The following is a 14,840-nucleotide window of genomic DNA, read 5'->3' on the forward strand; positions in this document are numbered from 1 at the left end:
TGCTATACCTAAACAGATCGCTAGGAATGCAAACGAGTCGAGCTGCTCGCGAGCTACTTGAGTTTGACTCGAATTTGAGTTCGACTCGATTATTATCAAACTTGAGTCGAATTCGAATAATAGAGTCAAACTTGAATAGCTTTTCGAGTCAAGCTCGAGTAGCATGATATTCGATTCAAAAGCTCGCGAACCAACTCAAATATTTATATATATTTAATAATATTATTTTTAATTATAATATATATATAAATATATATATTATTAGTGGATTAAAACTCAATTTCAAGCTCGAATATGGTTCGATTCATATTCGAATTGAATCGAACCGACCTCTAATTTTTTTTATTTTTTATCGAATCAAGCTCGAGTTTAAGATATTAAAGCTCGATCAAGCTCGAACCAAATTTCGAATCCAAATATTTTAAATCGAATTGAGTTTGAACTTTCAATTATCCGATTCGACTTGACTCAATTGTATCTGCTAATGACCCTACGTGCAACCAATAGACCACATCCCTAACATTCAGCCTTTCCAAATACATCCCCCACTAATCTTCCACGTTAACCTAGTCTTCCGCCTCTTTTTCTTTTAAACAGATTCACGGCAACAAGTTTACTGCAGTCAGCTCAAATCATCGTGCGCTGGAACAATCTTTAACTGTTATCCAGCGTTCAACCAACCAGTGTCACTCCCAACAACCATGCCCAGCATCAAACTCCCTAAGCCCCAATTATTTTGCTGGACAATTTATTCCTTCAATAAAATCCCCAGCGAAGCCTAGACCAAAAATCAAAGGGACCGTAGGAAACGATTTACAAAAGGAATGGACCATGACACCTGCATTACATCGTCGAGAATTGGTTAATAGAACTTCCGTCTTATATTCACTTGAAATCTTGTGGCACTAATAAGTTCATGTCCATGAGTTTGTAACTCAACAATATAACTCCCATAATTCAATCAACACTAGGCTTTTTACAGCTACAAAGTTAACCAGCCAGGGAACAGAAACACTTGCTACGAGGCAACATATGAACATATCCTTAACCTTGTTCTTTGTAAGGAGTCCAAATAAGTTTGCTAACATCAACCTCCAAACCTCCACGGCCTGCTGCCTTTAGGTGGCGATCGAGCACCTTTGGATCTGCACATATCACATGCTGCCCCTTCCTGTATTGTATCAGGTCCAGACTCTGTAGGGTGCTTAATATATCATCTGCTTTTATGGCTGTCATATCACTAAGCTCCTGCAGAAAAATAAAGACCTACATCAATAACATGAAACATGGGAATGACAGGTTCTTTTCGATGGAGTACAAGCAAGCAGTTATATGGATAAAGTCCGAGCGTAAATAGTATTTTGACACTTGATGCGTTTGGTCACAATAAACTTTCAAATTTCACAATTCTCCCTCTGAAGGGAGGGAAAGGATATTATTCATTTCTGCCTTAAATCAACAAGTAGGTAGTCCAAACCACATGACTCATAGTGATCAGATACTAGGGTAACAACTAACAAATAACTACCATCTAGTTACATGTCAATGTTGTGTAACGCTGAGACAAAACATTGGAGTAATTACCATATGCCAAACGCAACATGGAGCTTGGTGGGAATTTAATATTGTATTGCTAAAACAACAAGGTTAATTCACTTGCTGAAATTTATTTTTGAACTGCAAACTATATACAATTATCTGCACCCAAATGCTGCTGCTACTAATCTATCCATCAGTTCTCTTTAGATCTCAAGTTCTAGTCGCAACATTTCCCCATTCATTAATAGGACAAGCTTTGCATAAGAAACAAACAAGCACGGTTAGAATATTTATCCAACACTGCTTGTCGAGTATCAAAAGAAATCAATCTACCGAACAACTGTTTTCCTCAGGTTCGAAGGGATTTATCACAGAAATGGTATTTGAATCAAAAAGCTTGCAGAGGTGCATTAAAACCATGAGAAAGAGAGGGCGCGAGAGGGGAGATACTACCTATCAAAGTGACAAAGGATACTGCTACCACAACTAAATGTGATGGCACTATCTAAAAAGGGTTATACCCTTACAATGAAATGATGACCTAATCTTAGACTTTCAGAGTTCCATGGATAACACACCAACTTCTCATATAGATGACACTAGTACACACCATGGATGCATACAAGACAGCAAATGGAATGGAAGCACCTAGAAAGGTTAATACCAACCAAAATAGCAATAAAGTGTGATACCCTGATAAAGTTAAAAGGACAAGAAACCTTGTGGATTAAGTATGCTTACCTTAATAGAAATGTTGCTTTTGTGCTTTTTCAGAATGTCTAGAAGAACCCTTGTCCAGTAACCTCGGTAACTTAACAGCCCAAGGTCAGAAAGCGGTCGCTCTGGTGTCCCCACTTTACCCTCCTTCTTTGAAAGTTCATAGGCTGCTTAAAATGAGCATTGAATTAAACAACACTGACTAGTAGAAGATTTAACATAGATTTACACCATATGTGTATGTGGTAGAATAACATACATCATGTTTGCTTAGAAAATGTCAAATTCTCCACACATTCAGAATAGTATATCCGAAAAAGATATGAGAAGTGGAAATTCATGATAAATTAACACAAAAAAATGGGCACTTGTGACCTCGCCAAAATGTCATGTCATATTAAAACGAATTCATCACTAATGAAGTTACTCAAAAAACAATCCTAACAACTTCCATCTAGCATTATTTTCCATCATCCTGAAAAAACTAAGCCCATATTGCTACACCAACCAACACACCTCCATTCACCATTGTATCACAACCCAAAAGTTATCTCATTATATGCCACCATTGACAACTTGAGATATAATTACGCCATCATCATAACACTAGTGCCACAACCACACCACCCATACAAATGTTGCCCCCAAAAAATCCATCTTTACCACCATTCTCTCTTTCATCCCTATCATTGCACTAGCACTACCATATGTGCAATGCCACCACCATAACCCCCATCATCATCATCAACTTTATGAATCACGATGAAACCATCGGACTATGATAGTATTCTGAGACTAGATCTAAAATATTTATACATTAAAAATAATAAAAATAATAAAAATAAAAATAAACAGCAGGGCCTCTTTTCTTCAGGAATACCAGCCAAAGAACATGGCCTTGAACGAACCAGATTCATTTGGAAAGGATTCGTCCACGTGTTTAACCACCATCAACAATTTGACTTTTTGTGAACAGAAATATAGAATAAGAAAAAGGTAAACATCAATGGGGAAGCAAGAAGCTTACAGAATGCAATAAGAAATTTCCCATATCCTTTTCTCTGATATGGAGGCAGAGTGAGAATGCATGCCAAATTATACGACTCCTCTGAATGCTTTTCCTGCATTATAAGACAAAGCAAATAAGATATCATAATTGGCAAGACTAAAAATACATGATATCATGATTGACAAAAGCGGCAACTAAAATAAATGAGGAAGACTGGATACAAGGGCAAATTCCCCTTATAAATATAAGCCTTTTCTCACATAATGACAATTCTCTCTGCAGCTCCCCTGATGATATGCATATTCTGAGTCCAACTCATCCAACTTCTATTGTCCACCATACTTCATTTATATGATATCTACTTTGCTAGAGCAACCATAGGACTTCTGATGATAAGTACATATAAAACACCAAACACTTGTTTTCCAAGCACGTGAACAGAAAAATGAACCTCACATATAAACAATACAGCACAAAATATGAAACGATGATCTGCCTTGCCATCAAAATGCTCCTTTTCATATAACATAACTTTTATTTCAATTCCATTTTTTTATTTATTGATAGGTGTCCCTAATTCATGGCGTATGACTAATGTGAATGAAAACTTGGTAACAAGAAATTCTTCAATCCTCACTGATATCATAAACCTTTGATTTTTCTTCTAAAACTCAATTAGGAATGCTGTCAATCAAGGTTCGCCGTCTCGATACTGGATCCTGTACCAGTAAAATCCTGCTGTAATATCGGTACACGGTTCGGTATAGTACAGTAGTACCAGTACGCTCCAAGACGGCATATCGGTACAAGACCGGTATGGTACGATACGAGACCGGTATGGTACAGTATGACATTCCATGCTGTCAATTGACCTGCAATATCAATTTAACTCCAGCATGTTCCTTACAAGTGCTACAAAGGAGGATGAAGTAAGCTGGATCTTGATAAATTATGAATAGTGGTCAACATGTTTAGGTGCATGTTATTTGCAGATGGTTATCTCTTTTTGCATTAATTAAGGATGAACTCAAAGTAAACGTTTAGGAAGATGTACCATGGTATATGTTGCTTGTGGACAATATTGTATTGATTGATGAAAAGAAAACTAGAACAAATACAAAAATTGGACTTATTAAGGAATACTTTAGAAGATCAAGGCTTAAGAATTAGTAGAACAAAGATAGTACATGGAATGTAAATTTAATGAAAATGAAAATGAAGACAAAATATCAATTAAGATCAATGAACAAGAAATGCTGCAGAGTGATCGATTTCATTATTTAAGATATATCACAAAAAATAATGGAGAGAAAGATTAAGGCATGCAATAGCATTACAGCTAGCTGAATGAAGTGGAGAGATGCATATGGAATATTATATAATAGGCTTGGAGACAACAAAAAGTTTTATAGAACAATAATAAAGTCTGCAATGCTGTGAGGCTTAAAGTGTTGGGCAATAAAGAAAGTACATGAAAACAAAGTGAATGTGGCAGAAACGAGAGTGTTAAGATAGATATCTAGTAACACTAGGAAGGACAGATTAAGAAATAAATATATTAAAGGAACTATAAGAGTTACATAAATTAAGGACAAAATGATGGGAATTTGATCAAGATGATATGGTAAAACAAAGATATGAAAGCTCCTATAAGAAGAGGTATTTTAATTTGTACTGAATTATAGAAAAAGAAAATGAAGGCCTAAATTAACATGGATGGAGATTGTGAGGAAGGATACCGAGAAACTTGAAATAATATTGGAGATGGCCTTGGATAAGATTACTTGTTAAATGAAGAGCCACAAAACCGACCATAAATAGTTCAGAAAAGGCTTGATGATTATGATTATGATGATGATATGGCCAACATGTTTCTGTGTTAGCTGGATCTTGATAGCAGGATCATTGATAATATAATTGGAAAAAAACACTTGGATAACTAGCCAGCCAAATATTTGAGCATAAATGAATATTGCTGCAAGCATAAACATCCTGAATTTATCCTACTAAGGTAGGAAAACTTTACATGATTGTGGGAACAATGACAAAGGTTACTTGTACCAAAAAAAAATTCACAAAAATGACAACACAAGACCATTTGATGGGTCATAAAAATAACATGTTAGCACTAATGGTACATCAAAGTGCAGCGATAATATATCCTACGACTACCAAACATCCAAAAAAGATAAATGACTACAGGCAACACCATTAAACAACAACAAAAAGAAAAGCAAGAATAGTAACAAAGCAACATGAATTTGTCATTTTGAGCAGGATTAATAATATTGGTAAGAAATTGTTGTGTTCAACTCCACACTCGGTGATCCACAAGCCAATAAAAATTGGATACATCTTGCAGCAAAAGAATCGAACTTCCAAGCAAGAAAAGATTGAGCATTCATATAGCAGAACAATTCAGGGAAAAAAATCAAAATGTGCTAACCAAGTAGCATCTGTAATGAGAACATATGGCAGGATTTTTCAATTATTAGAGTAATGCATCTTTCTTATAAAGAGATTTCTCAAGGAACAAACAATGTAACCATTACCTTAGAAAAATACCCAACCATGTGGCAACCTCGATCATCACATTCACAAAGGACATAAAATAAAAATAGGTCGACATCATAATAAAGAGTCTTATGATCAAGAAACAATTTCGCCAAATAGCAGAGATTCTGCCCATAAACCTTGTTCTTCTTCCCATCAACCTGTTGCAAATTTTCTGTTAGAGAAGCTAAATAAACTATGATCTCATAGTATAATTGCAGTGAGGAGTAATGACACTAACAGAGTAAAGAAAAACAAGAGGGGGAAAAGCAAGATATAACCCAAGTCAGTTGCCAATTTGGTACTAAAAGCGGCATCAACTCTACGTGCATAATCTGAGAAGCCTATTAAGTTACTTTAAGCTCAGATAAACTAAAAAAAGATTCATGCCAGCTAAGATTGAAAAAGATGCTTTAAGCAGTTGAGAAAGATATTTACCCAGCACTACTCTTAATACTTGAAAATAACGGAGAAAGAAATATGAATCTATGAACTGAAAAAAGGATGAACAGAGATAACAAGCTTGCCTCAAACATAGACAGGGTGCCACTTCGGTAGATCTCATCACCTGGTGGATGCTTAAGGTCACATTTCCTCTACATGACAAAAAAGAGGATGCGTCAATAATTAAAGAGGTTCTTATTAAGAGAAAAAAAAAAAAAGACAAAACAAAGATGGCAATAATCACATGCACATTACTAGCTTGAATAACAAAATGTCCTATATCATTAGAAATTTCAGTTTCCCGGTATCCTGAATGCAGGATATGAAATGTAAAATGCATAAAATCCATCTAACTTCCAGCCAATAATTAACTCACAATTCACAGAACAGTTTGAGAATGACCAGTTCCTTATCGTGCACAAAAACAAAAAACCAGATGCCATGCATTGTCTTGATATTGCACATCGTTTGGCTTTGACATTATTTGACCCAAAAAAAAAAAAAAAATCTAAGGTTAGCAAATAATTATATGCTAGCTGAGAAATTATGAATATTTTAAAATTTCATCAGTAAGGGGTAGCCATTAATTACACAGGACAGATCCTCAGCTTACTAGCTAAATTGATCTTTATCTTTGTGAACAGGAATGAATCATAGTTAAAAAAATTAACCAAAAAAAAAAAAACAAACATGGCGAAGCACTAGGAATGAGGAACTCTTGTTATTTGTCAGGTCAGCCAAAAGAAAAAGAACAAAGCATACATTGCCCAAAGCCAATCACTAGCTCAACACAAATCCACGCTTCATGAAACGCCACTCTATCATGGAGCTTAAGATGCAAAAGGAGCAAGTTTAGGCCTTCCGGAATGACCAAAACTTTCCAAATCTTCTAACACCATAGACGGCCTTGGAACCCTAAAAGGAATGAACTCACCTACTCTTGTCAGCTGGAAGTGTCGGGAATAGTATAGATATCCTAGAAATGAACAAACTACAACTTGGCATCAAACAAAATAATAAAATCAGCAACCATTATTTCCACTACCAAATTTGCACATTATTCAAGCAGAGAAATAAGATTAAATGAGGTGTATGTTTGCCAAATATGGAAGATTAACATTAAAATACTCAATAACCTTCGATGGCACTTCGCAACACATTCGGTTCAAATAGAGGGATAAAATTTGCAGAAGAGGGAGCACAAATGTAGCACTACTATAAAATGATAAAAAAACCTAAGTTGTAAGTTTTACTCAAATTTTACTCCTGTGCATAAGTAATCTTAACAAATAATGATGAACCTGTAGCTTTTTATGGGATTTTTAATAGAAAAATTCAGCTTCACCAAAAATGTTCAGTAATTTAACTTCATGGGAACAAGTCTTGCATTTCGCAGTTATAAAGATCTCGCTAATCAACCCCTAAATCTATTTCATATCCCATTCTATGCCATTTCTATAGTTTTTATTGTTTCGTTTTTAGAGCTTCCACCTTCCACCACAATTTATACAAATTTTACAAAATAGCATTAATGAAGGGAATTGCAATAACAGTCCCTAATCTTATCAAGCTTGACACAAGGAAATACATAAATGAAATAGAGCAGCAATAAGGAAATTCGTTAAGAATATTGAAGAACTACAAGTGGTGCTTTGTAAAATACTGAGTGTTTTATTAATGTTGTTGACTGGTTTACTAGCTAAGTCGTCTAGAGCTTCCAAGTGACTGCCATGCCAGTGTCAGACACAAATGCACTCTAGTGTTGCAAATGACTTCCTAAGTTACAATTGGAACCAGATCTCCATATTTGCCTTTTCACTATCTTGCTCCTGCTCAGGCTCTAAAATTTTTTTGGAGAGAGAGGATTATTTGAGCATTGAAGACAGACTAACAGAAGAGGAGGAAGGAACACGAAGAAGAGGAGATAAAAGATCATGGTAGATCATGGGAAGAAGAGATGGAGGTTAAGGGAAAAATCAAAGTGAAGGAGGTCAGAAGCATGGACATATTTGCTGAGTGGTCAGATGAGGAAAAAGGGGAAAGAGGTGGAGGACGGTGGAATGGAAAAGATCATGATTCGATCTCGAACCAAAAATGAAAACTGAAGAGTCTAAAATGGTGAAACTTAAAATGACAAGAGACATGAAGCAAGGTCTTTATACACTTGATGAAGCAAGGGACAGACATAAAAGTGTACAGCTTAAGCCTCACAGGTTTTCTTAAAAATTGGGAATCTAATAGAATGTGAAAATTCAGGCAAAGGATGTAGCTTATGCACTTGGACTCAATAATTGTTTGGCAAGGATCACACATCCACATGCGAAAAGTGCAGAAATCTTAAATGTGCAGCATGCAGTAGCATTTGCATGAAATACCTCGTGTATGTTTTCCAAAGAAACTCCATCACTTATTTTTGAAGTAATATAATATAAGACTACATCTATGCCTTTTAATATAAGTTAAAGCATATGCACCTACGTGTGTCTATTCATGTGACATGGCTTTCTGTTATAATGCCTCCCATGCTATGCTTCAATGCATCTATAAGAAAAGCCCAGCAACGCAAGCCTTTGATGAGCCTATTTTGAACAATGTATAGGACAACTCTATGATTTCTCCTAACTTTGTGCTTACTCTACATATATGCATTATCTAATCATCTGTTACAAATACTCAAATAATCCCATGTAATTTAATCTCCCATATTTCCTTTTCCTCATCTTGAAAAGTCCAAGAATTTTTCCACACCAACCCTAAGGCTTAGCTAGCTGAGAATTTTTTTTAAAGCGTATTATGCTTTACGAGATCCTATAGCATCAATTCTAATATTTTGCCATACACAATATTTTGTCATATTGCTTCTTAGCTCCATGCATAATTCCGAGTGCATACATCTTCTACTTGTAAAAACTTGAACTATTCGACTATCCTACTTCAGCCATTCATAACTACATCACCTCTAGGGCTGCAAATGAAGAAAGTTGTTCATGAACAGCTCAGAATAGTCTTTATTAGATGTTTCTGTGGGCTCAGCTCAGCTAAGAAAAAAGCCAAGCTCAAACAGATTTTAAAGACTGTCCCCATAAACAAGCCAAGCCTGGAAACTCAAGGCTTGCACAGAAGAAAAAAAAGGAGCAGCTCGGCTTAGAAAGTAAGAAGCTCATTCAAACTCACCTCAGACCTCCAACAAGCCAATGCTTGAATGCCTGCTAAGCTCTGCTCTAGCTCAGGTCAAGCTTGATTGGCCCTTTCATATAAACAGCCGAGACTGAGCAGCCTAACACTCTGTTCTGCTTGGGCCACTTGGCCCATTTGCACCTCTAACCACATTTATTATTGCTCCTGATCTCACTCCCCCTTCTTCAGTAAGTTGTTGAATATTATTGCTCCTCATTTCACTCTCCCTTCTTTAGTAATTTGTTGAATTCCACCATGCATAATAAGATGTCTACTGATTCCCTCAATGCTTTTAGCATCATGGTCAAATTTGTTCAAAGATTAGCTTGCAATCCATACATGCCTTTTGTCCTTCTACAAAGTAAATAATTTGCAGTAAGTTTTCCATTCTGTAATGTCACTATTTATCAAATTTACTAATGTATATTTTTGCTACGACATCATATAGCATACTACCATAGCAAGTCAAGAAGCATTCCATTCATAATGTTGTATCTTTGTACTCCATAGACTCCATTAAAATGTTCAGTTTGAAATTGGTTTAAGACTTCACCATTTTCTCCCAAACCAGGTTATCAAAAACATAAGCTTTATCAAAATGACAAAACACGAAATGGCAAATCAAGCATAACTTGCAATAAAGGCCTCAATAAATTGAAAATTCTACTTTACCTTATCTGATATTGGTAAATGAGAACTGGATTTGCCCCAAAATCCAACATTATTGTGGAAACACACGCTCAAGAATCAATAATACGCTTTGACCTCTTTAACAGCCCAATTTTACCAACAATAATATGAGCAACCAACAAGTCAAGGACTAATTTTATGTGCAACACCAAGTATTTGGCCCATTTCAATAATTCGATGAGTGTTGTAACCACTATAAATTAGAGAGACAGATATTTGATCGTTACCTTTAGCATTGTAAAACACATGCTTGAATTCATTTTGTAGCTTATCATAAAACACATAAATGCTGATTAAGATGTTTCGACAATAAATAGTGGAGCAAACTCCAATTTCACACACTAAATTTACAATCTCAAAGTTAATATTATAATTATGAAAATCTCCATTGACCGTTCTCAATCCTTTTACGTGTATATTAAACTCTGCAGACTCTGTCTATTCACAAGCATGTAAAATACTACCATAGTTAAACCTGCTAGTGAGAGGGGAAGAAAAGAAGCATATCACTTAAAATATAGTACTGGAACTAAAATAAAAAACTTTTTACAGATGCACAGTGAAGAACTTTTATACTATGATCATACTGGTCCTAAGACAGGTACATGGCATATGCGAATGCACAACAGGTAGAACATATATTGGCTAAAATGAGTTTATATGCAATGAGATTAACAGCAGAAATACTTTCAAGAAGGGGGAAAATATACGACTGTGCGGATAACAATGAACTTCAGATACTAGCACACATTCCATGACCACTCAATTTGTTAATAGAGTGCAGCTAGAAGAAAATCAGATGCAGCTCACCATATGCCTCTGAAGCTGTTCTTTGCGCTTCATAAAATTGAGGCAAAATTCACAAAAGTACAGCTTTGAAGAGTCATTGTATTCTGGCGGAAAAGGGGAGAAATACCATGTATCAATCTCATATCTGCCAAGTTCTATTTTTGCTATGTTTTTCACTTTTGTGAACTCTTCATGTTCCCGCAAACTCGCAGCATCAAGCTCCTCATGACCCTTCTGAAGAAAGGAAAAATTGGAAGATGAGAAGGGTGTTAGTAGTAAGTTCAACTGCAAATACATGATCACAAAATGCAGAAGTGGAAGAGTGTGCGATTGTCTCCATGTGCTTCATATATCCAAGCACTCCATGTGTTTCATATATGCAGATACATTCAATATAAGATTTGAAAACAAAAAGGAAGAATAACCTCTTTTTTGGGTGAGCAAGAAAAGGAAGATTATCATCTTTTTCATTTAATAATTCAGCCTTTGAAAACAACATCATCTAATGTGTAACTAAATTATTTTTTCCTATCTGAGAGACACCTGCCCATGATATTAACAATTTCTCACAAGAGAAAAAATAGGTAAATGATGAACAGCAAGTGATTATTGCGCCATGTCAAGAATATTTCTGGCTTTTATATTCAAATGTTATAGTGCTCAATCTTTGCAATATTGTGATCAGCAGATGTTCCATAATCATCATATCAACTTTGTTGTAGCTACAATTGCGAGATGTTTTAAACTAAGAGACTTGGAAAGTTCCATATAAGACTAGAACAAGCATTGTCAGCATCTAGTAGAATCTACTACTATCACACATTAACTAACTCTATTGCAATAATGAGAAAGGGATACCAAGTTACAGAGATACAAGTTCACAGGACACTAATAATCAAGAAAGAGAGAGAGAGAGAGAGAGAGAGAGAGAGAGAGAGAGAGAGATGATTTGTATGATCGCATGAAGTAACTTTAATCACAAGTCAGCTTCTAAAATACCTCCACATGTGTCTCATCAATCTTCCGTTTCTGATGACGGGTCATTTTCAAGCTTGTTGCCTGACAAAGACCACAAAGGATCACAGGTAAGTCTCAGACTATTTTTTCATGGAAAAAATACAACATTAATAAATATTTAGCTAAGTAATTCATAATTCAAGTAACACTATGTTTGGGTTACCACTGGACTATACAATGGTAAGCCAAATATGAATGAACAAACACAAAACATGATGAACTATAAAAAGAAAGAACTCTCAAAACTGATCCGAATTGTATCAAACAGCACCAGCAGACAGAATTGTCTATTTTATCACATTCATCATGCAAGACTGCAAAGTTAGGCTCCTTAATGCAACAATCCTGTAATTTAATAAAAGCACAAATCATGTACTGCAATACCTTATCTTCTACTTTTTCATCAATGTCAGTCTCCACTGTATCAAGATCAAGTTGTTCAAGTTTAACCCACTCATCAAGCCTCCTGTTGACTGTAAAACAGAATTATGTTCTGCATAAGCATTGCAACACAGCAAATATAAATATTGATACTAAAAAATAATTCTAGCATACAACAAATGTCTAAATGCCACGCAATTATGTTGTGCACCTGGTACTGACAGTAGCAGTTCTTATACAGGACTCCATGGGACAATACTAGAATATGAAGGAATTTTCATCCACAACATGGAAGGCCACGAACACTTCCAACTCAAATCGTATCAATTTAAGACTCCACACTAATAGAACAGCAAGCAGAAGATAACCTAATTCCTCAAAGATCATCCATCTCTTCTCAAAACCGCATTAAACCATTACAATTAAGGTGATTAAAAGCAATATTCAATAAAAAAGTAGCATACTACCTAACACCCCAATACATACCTAAATATCGTTCTGAATTTCCCCATAAAATCCAACACCATTCTTCAGATCAAAGAGGCTATAAGCAAGGCCCAAATACAGCCCTCCTTTTAGGGAGGACCCCATAGGGGTGGAAGAATGGCCTCCCTCAGCCTGATAGGCTCAGCAGCACCCTCAAGCCAACACCACTAGTTCAGAAACACATGGTTGCTTATCTCATAACAATATTAGAACCTTTCTCACTCAGCTCTAATTTACCATCCTGCATCTCACGTTGAGGTACCCTGCACAACAGAGCACTCTTCCCCTTAATAAAAACCTTCATTGTAAACTCTTCTTCTCGAACGTATTTCTAAGTGATCTACACATTGAAGGGCTTTAAGAGATGTATAAGATATTGCCCTTATACAGACACCACCTGAGCTACATATGGGGTTAAGATGCTATAGTGTTTACTATCAATTTCCTCACTGTTGCAAGTGTAACATCAAATGAAGGTTTGCCTAAATAATAAGCTCAATTAATATCCAGAATACAAAGGATTATTTCTAAAGGGAACTCATTTTGTTGCATCATGTAGCAATTTCCTAGTATATATCATCAGTGCTTATAAAGACTAGAAGACCATGCAAGCAAGGCATGGATACAGCAGTGGAAAGATATGGAAGACAACTAAAAGGGTGGGAGGTTAAACTTCTATTTGTTGGTATAAAACCAAGTGTCCAGGTAATGTTGATAAAGGCACTATCTAATAGCATCCCATAAGTTTTTCCTTTTCTTTTTTCTTCTTCCTTTTTTTTTTAACTTTTCCCCCTGATTTTCAACTAAAACACCAAGTCCAGGACCCTGTATGTCAAGCTCTGATTTGTTGAACCCAATTGAAAGCAAAAACTTGGGACAGGCCGACTGAAAAAAGAGAATCTTTTAGGAGTATTCTTACAGTCAGGCATTAAAATCAAATGCTTTATCATCAGTCCATCTGATCGAGAAATAATGATTTCAAGTGCTAGATGAGGACAAGCATGGATTAAATTATCAGTCTCATTCAATATAGTTTCTTTATATCAATTTCTTTTAGGCCCATTCATGTCCAATTATATAATTAAATCAATAGTAGTTTGATCCTACACTACAAAACCAAGACTTTCCTTTTAACATCATTTCACATCAAAACCAAGACTTTCCTTTCAACATCATTTGACATCATCAAAAGATATATACGTACATCTTTAATTTTTCATACAAACCCGCGCGAACATTGGCATCAAATTTGACAATCCAAAAAGAATAAGGCCATAATAACACCATATATTATATTAAATATCCCTATATTATATTAAATATCCCTTATTGTGTTGCTTGATTATGAACAACAAATAATAGAAAGATCTCCTAAGCCACGTCTCTAAAAATTCATAGATAATAGATAATTAATTGATAATTTTCATGGACTTCCAGTAAGACAACTCAAATCGCAGTATTTGCCTTCCACCAAAATCCATGGCAGCACTTACAATTTCACCACCTTATTCAAAGCAAATACTCTTCATGATGCCATCCAAAACCCTAAATTTGCAATACGTTACTTCTTCTAACCCAACTTTCACGTGAATTGCAAACCCTAACCCTAACCCTAACCCTAGCCCTAAGTGAAAGGAGATAGAAGGTGGATAAACTCACATTCGGTGTAGTGAACGTAGTACTCGTAATCGTTGGGGCCGGCGTTGGGAATCTTCCGCCGCTCGATGACCTTGACGGGGTGGAGCTTCTGGTCCCTCCACCGGCACATCACCCTTGTGCCCACCTCCAGCGGAAGCGCCACCCCCGCCCCGGCCTTTCCCTTCCTCCCAGCCTCCGCCTCGCTGTCCCGCACAGCAGCTCCGCCGCCGCCGTTCCGCTGGTCGCCGCCGTTGCAAGCGGGGGCGGCCACGCCGTTCTCCGCCTTCGCTCCCTCAATCGAGCCCATCTGCACCGTGGAGGAGAACCGGAGTGGTTGGACGCCGGTTCTAGTTCTAATAGCCGCGGACCGTGGGGTACGAGCCATGTCGGTCTCACCGGT

General features: G+C 36.3%; 1 protein-coding gene across 1 annotated transcript; it reads right to left on the minus strand.

Annotated features, from left to right (window-relative positions):
• Nucleotides 1-862: 862 nt before the first annotated feature.
• LOC105041680 (putative MYST-like histone acetyltransferase 1) lies at nt 863-14,840 on the minus strand. The gene is made up of 9 exons (XM_010918672.4): nt 14,462-14,840; nt 12,320-12,408; nt 11,918-11,977; nt 10,940-11,152; nt 6,346-6,414; nt 5,818-5,979; nt 3,284-3,377; nt 2,281-2,423; nt 863-1,248 (listed from the first exon to the last, which is right to left on the minus strand). Exons 1-9 carry the CDS (start codon nt 14,823-14,825, stop codon nt 1,045-1,047), a joined length of 1,398 nt encoding a protein of 465 aa, XP_010916974.1. The 5' UTR covers nt 14,826-14,840; the 3' UTR covers nt 863-1,044.

Source organism: Elaeis guineensis, chromosome 3 (genome assembly GCF_000442705.2).
Source record: "Elaeis guineensis isolate ETL-2024a chromosome 3, EG11, whole genome shotgun sequence".
In the NCBI taxonomy this organism is placed as follows: domain Eukaryota; kingdom Viridiplantae; phylum Streptophyta; class Magnoliopsida; order Arecales; family Arecaceae; genus Elaeis; species Elaeis guineensis.